Source organism: Coenobita brevimanus, chromosome 2, assembly GCF_032717465.1.
Source record: "Coenobita brevimanus isolate Jiangsu-jjx chromosome 2, ASM3271746v2, whole genome shotgun sequence".
Lineage (NCBI taxonomy): Eukaryota > Metazoa > Arthropoda > Malacostraca > Decapoda > Coenobitidae > Coenobita > Coenobita brevimanus.
This window is the reverse complement of record NC_136955.1, coordinates 30,413,093-30,419,092: the sequence shown is the minus strand read 5'-3', so window position 1 is coordinate 30,419,092 and position 6,000 is coordinate 30,413,093. Positions and strand designations below refer to the sequence as shown.

Sequence of the window (6,000 nt, the reverse complement as noted above, 5' to 3'; positions counted from 1 at the left end):
ACATTCTATATATTTGGATGCAGACTGTTCACTCCTAAAACTACAGGAGTTTCATTAATGATAGCCAAATATTATAGGCTTCCTTGCATCTTCGCTTATTCAGTGTTGGTAATATAGCCAATAAATGTACGTTTTGCAAAATATGCCTTACCAACACTAAAGGGTAAAAATCCTTCCTTCTTGCTGACAAATCGTCCTTCTTCATCAAGCCACCGCTCGGGATGAAACTGGTGGGGGTCCTTCCAGTAACGTGGGTCATGGTGAACGGACACTTCCACGGCGTTCAGGATGCTGCCCTGCAAAAGTGGTTGATTGATAATAAGATAGGCAATATGCAATGGCCTTGTAACATCAATCCTGATGCTGTACAAATATGCTATTGTAATGGTCACGGAACATGACCGTAGAACACCAGGTTGAGGAAGCTTGGTTTATGTACATTTTGGTATCTTTTAGGGCCTGTATGGTGTGGTGGCACAGCTCTTTTTCATCACCATGGAAAGAACAGGAAGTATCAAAGCAGCTTCAGTGACAACAACTGCCAGCAAGTAAAATCTATCTATCTATCTATCTATTGCCAGACGCCTCACTCCCGTTCGGGGTGGCCACAAACAAATCGCCTCCACGTCGCCGTCCCCCGCCATTTCACTGCCCCGCTCCCAACTCACCCCCCCCCTCTCTCATATACCTCTCCACCCCATCCCTCCATCTCATCCTCGGCCTCCCCCTCCCTCTTCCCTCCTCCACCTCACTCACATACACTCTCTTCGTCAGTCTTTCATCCTCCATCCTCTCCACATGGCCAAACCACCTTAGTGTATTCCTCCTAACGCTTCCTATCTCATCCACATCCACACCACAACGCTCCTTTATATTCTCATTTGTCAGCCTGTCTCTCCATGTGAATCCACAGGCTCCTCTTAAATAACTCATTTCCACGGCTCTCACTCTTGACTTGTGTCCTTCCAGCAACGTCCAAGCTTCACTTCCATACGTTAGAGTTGGTATCACAATACTGTCATGTAGTAACTTTTTCACTTCTATGCTCACTTCCCTGCTTCTTATCACTGCTTTCAAGGAACCAGCAACCTTTCTTCCCTGCTGTACCCTTTCAAGCACTTCACCCTCCAAACCTCCATCCTTACTCATCACACTACCCAAGTACTTAAACGTACTCACATTTTCCAATTCCTCACCATCCAACCTCGCTGTACATTCACTGACTTCACCTCTCTCAAAGACCATCACTTTACTCTTCTCTACATTCACCTTTAGATTCCGTTTCTTACACACTCTCCCAAACTCATCCACCAAGCCTTGCAGCTCTCCTTCGTCTTCACTCAACAACACAGTATCATCTGCAAACAACAGTACAGGGAGTTTCCAAACACTACCCTCTCTCACCAGGGCCACTCCAACATCCACTACCCTACCTTGTACCTCTTTTATTACCCCATCCACGTACAGATTGAACAACCATGGAGACATGACACATCCCTGTTTCAACCCAACCTTCAAAGAGAAAAATTCACTCAGTTCACCATCCACACGCACTGCAGCTTCAGCACCATCATACATACTCTTCACAGCATTCAGCAACGTCCCATCTACTTCATATATTCTTAATACTTTCCACAATCCTTGTCTATCCACCCTGTCCTATGCTTTCTCCAAATCCATGAAAGCCGCATACAACTTCTTTCCCTTCTCTAGAAACTTTTCCACTAAAGATCTAAGAATGAATATCTGATCTACACAACCTCTTCCCTTCCTAAATCCTCCCTGCTCTTCTCCAACTAATTCCTCTGTTCTTTTTCTAACTTTGTCAATCAGTATCCTACCATACACTATTCCTATTATACTAAGAAGACAGATGCCCGTATGATTACCACACACTTCTTTTTCCCCTTTTCCTTTGTATAAGGGAATAATTATACCTGACTTCCAATCCTCTGGGACTCTACCTTCCTCCCAGGCCAATCTGCACATTCTCCATATCCATTCTACTACTACCTCTCCCCCATGCTTCAGCATTTCACCACACACTCCATCAATTCCTGAGGCTTTTCCGAATTTAACTTTCTTCACTGCTTCCACAACTATCCTACTGATTTCTTCCTGTCTTCTCACCTCCCTCCTCCTCCCAGCCATTCCCCAGCCACTTATACTCGCATTACTTCCATCCTCTATGTTCAACAATTCCTTAAAGTGTTCTCTCCATCTGCTCACTTTTTCTCCCTTCTCCACTAGTAATCTACCATCTTTATCTTTCACTCCCCTGCTAACTTCACTTCCACCCTGTCTTACTCTTTTCACCTCTTTCCAAAACATTTTCTTACAGTCCCTCCACTTTACACTCAAGTTCCTTCCAAATTCCTTATCCACTCTCTTCTTACTAATCTTTTCACCTCTCTGTTTCTTTCTACATATAACTTTCTCTTCCGCATCTCAACTTCTTCCATGCCCCTATTTCTCATCCATTCATTGTATGTGCTCTTCTTTTGTGCCACAGCCTGTCTCACCTCTTCATTCCACCAAGCTGTTCCTTGCACACCCCTCCGACTTCTCTTCATCCCACACACCACATCACATGCTGCACATATTTCTTCTGTAATTATCCTGCACACACCTTCCACGTCCCCCATCTGCTCCAATTCATATTTGCCCAATCGTTCCTCCACTTCTCTCTTATACTCTGTCTTTTTCTCATCCTCTTGTAACCTTTCCACTCTCCTTACAAATACTCCTTCTTCCCGTCCCTCCCTTCTTCTATTTCTCCATCCTAATTGGACCTTAATTCTGGCCACCACCAAATAGTGGTCAGAAAGTCCACTCCCCCAACCTCTATAAGCTCTTGCATCCATTACACATTTTTGCATCTTTTCATCCACACACACACAATCAATTATTGCCTTCCTTTCATTCAGTTCACCACCCACCCTTCTCATCAGTCGCCATGTATACCTGTGAATCATCTTGTGCCTGAAGAGGGTATTGGCTATCACCAACCCCCTCCCAGCACATGTGTCCACTAACGCACTGCATTCTCATCTATCTCAGCAGGCACACCCCACTCACCAACTATTCCATCCACCTTCACATCCCTACTTTACCATTCATATCACAGATCAAAAACACTCTCTCATTCTTTCCAAGCTTTTCCATGCACACTTCCACATTTGTCCAGAACTCTTCTCTCACTCTGCTTGCATGATCTTGCGTTGGTGCATACACACACACAATCGCCCACATTTGTATTCCAACTTTCAAACTTACCCACACAATCCTTGACCTAACTGATCCATACTCTCTTATGCTCTTCTTCCATCTTTTACTCACAACTATACATACTCCTTCTTTTGCCCTCTCATTCTCACCTACTCCTGCACATATACCCCATCCATACTCCCATTCTCTCACACTCTCACCTCTCCATTTCGTTTCAGTTATTCCGCATACATCAACTTTCGCACCCTCAAGCAAGTAAAATGAGAATGATATTTACGTAAATATTGGAAAAAAAATGTTATTGATTATTGAAAGAATTGCTTCGACATACTCCTGCTGTGCTGAAAAAGGGGGGGGGGTTACGTATAAAACATACTCTAACATAATTAATAGGATATGAGGAAGAGGTCGGGTGTGAATCATCAGTTGAACACTTTCCCTGCACACACACACACACACACACACACACACACACACACACACACACACACACACACACACACACACCATTATCATCCACTGTAGGATAAAGTCCTCTGTTAGCGTGTTTTATCCAATCCCAGTTGATTCCGAATCTCAACTCGCCATATTGTCCTCTGTCTTCCTCTTCCTCTCATTCAGTCTCTAGACTCAGTTCCCCTAGGTTGTCTGTTTATTATCTGTTCTACGAAGGATGTGACCTACCCACATCCATTTTAGCCTTTTGTTTATAGTGATAAAATTCACTACTTCCATCTAGTTCCTTTTCCACGAATATCTCTTTACCTCTCCACGTGATACCTAACATGATCCTTTCCATTCCTCTCAAGGCGATCCTAAATATTTGTTCCAAGGATTTGGTTAGGCTCCACATTTCCAGTTCTTAAGACGGAAAAGAAAGGGCACATTAATTATATAACCAACTCCTTTGTCATCATTGTTGTTGTTATTTAGTTTGCCAAAAGCTCACCATTTAATTCCAGTTATACGTTTACCTACTTTCCCATGTACAGTATAGCCTACCTGAACTGCCTCTCTTAGGTATGTGCATTCCGCATTTGATTTTTTTACATCCTGATTTTACTGTAAGGAATAAACATGTCCATTAAACATAATTTTCCAGTCCTGTATACTGATTGCTCACCATTGATCCCAATTCCCTCGTCATTCATTTTTAACATCCTCTGGACATGCATTGAATAACTTGGGTAAGTTTGTGTATGTTTGTCTAGTATGGCTCTTTACTGATATTTTGTAACTACCCATAAAGAGTATTATAACGGCCATACTATAAATATCTTGCAGTATATAAATAAAAGTTTTTTTTATACCTTGTCATTGTATTGTTCTATCGTTGCAGGTTTTTCAACAGAAACAACTGATTTGCCATAACCAGCAATCGATGTGAACATTGGTTTCTTACATTATGAAGTTTTTTCAGTCGCCTGATCAACAGCTTGAATGAAGTCTGCTATTAAGTTCCCTTAGCTAGTTTCATTAAACGTAAGAATAATTAGGTCTTAAAACATTTTTGTAAAGTAAGTGTACAGCATGGCGAGGGCTAATCTCGTGGTAGGTCTTAAATGCCATTTTGTTTAGAAGATTAATAGGAGTATATTCTAAGACCGGGGTACAGCCTGACCTCTAAACATTTCATAAGTAGTTTTGTTTTTTCATTTAATGCAAAGACATCTGCACAACAATAAGATCGCTGATGGGACCATCATCACCTCTCTCGCCCATCTTCATTCCTCTCAGTTCCTTTACTTCCTCTGTCCATTTAATGCTGAGGATCACTGTCTCCAGTATTTCTTCACCCTGAATTGACTCAAGGGCGACAACGAAGCCGTTGTAAAATTCTGTATAAATCCTGCTACTATGATCACGTCGCTGATGTTCTTCGCTATTTCTATGCTAGAATCTCTGACACCAAACATTTGGTTTCTTTCTAAACCAAACCTCCATTTTTTTTTTTTTTCAAGCTTTCACCTTTCCTTAAGGCTTCTTCAGTTCTGATTATGATAAATTCAGTGGCAGGTGGCGGTGTCCATCATCCACTCATTCGGTGTTTCGTTTCCCTGTGTGTGTGTTCTTACCTAATTGTTCTTACCTATTTGTATGTTTACAGGAATGAGTCAAGCTCGTACTGTCCCGTGTCTTAAACCATATTTATCGTACATATCCTTAAATTTGTGAATTGTTTTGGCACACACTATTTCATTCGGTAGTGCATTCCACTGATCAATTGCTCTGTTTGGGAAACTAAATTTCCTTACGTCTTTATCACCTCTCTTCTTATGCAGTTTTTTGCAGTGTCCTCTTGCTGATGGTTCTCCATATGTTAAGTAATCATCTGTCTATTTTCTCCTTCCCTGATATGCACTTATATAGCATTATCATGTCACCTCTTTTCCTTCTCTCCTGTAGTGTTCGTAGATTCAGTTTATTTAGTCTTTCTTCGTAGCTTAGGTCCCTTAAGCTTGGTATCCATCTTGTAGCGGCCCTTTGAACTTTTTCAATCTTGTCTATGTGCTTTTTGAGATGAGGACTCCAGACTACTGATGCATATTCCAGGGTTGGTCTAATAAATGATGTTATTATCCTTCTTAGCATGTCTTCATTTATGTATGTGAATGCTATTCTCATATTTGCAAGCAGTGTATACATGTTCCGTACCTTCTCGCTGATGTGGTCAGCCGGAGATAGTCTGTTATTGATAATCACACCTAGGTCCTTCTCTCTTTCTGATGTGTATAGGGTTGTATTTCCTAACTTATAATCCCAATCAGGTCT

At 41.7% G+C, this 6,000-nt stretch overlaps 1 protein-coding gene across 1 annotated transcript in view; it reads right to left on the bottom strand.

The window, feature by feature from the left end:
• The window catches only part of LOC145391598 (cytochrome P450 2L1-like), a 96,311-nt gene that overhangs the window by 1,766 nt on the left and 88,545 nt on the right, over window positions 1-6,000 (bottom strand). Inside the window, exon 8 of the mRNA XM_080266145.1 lies at window positions 152-296. Within this exon, the coding sequence (XP_080122271.1) occupies window positions 152-296 (145 nt within the window). The remainder of the gene's footprint in view (window positions 1-151; window positions 297-6,000) is intronic.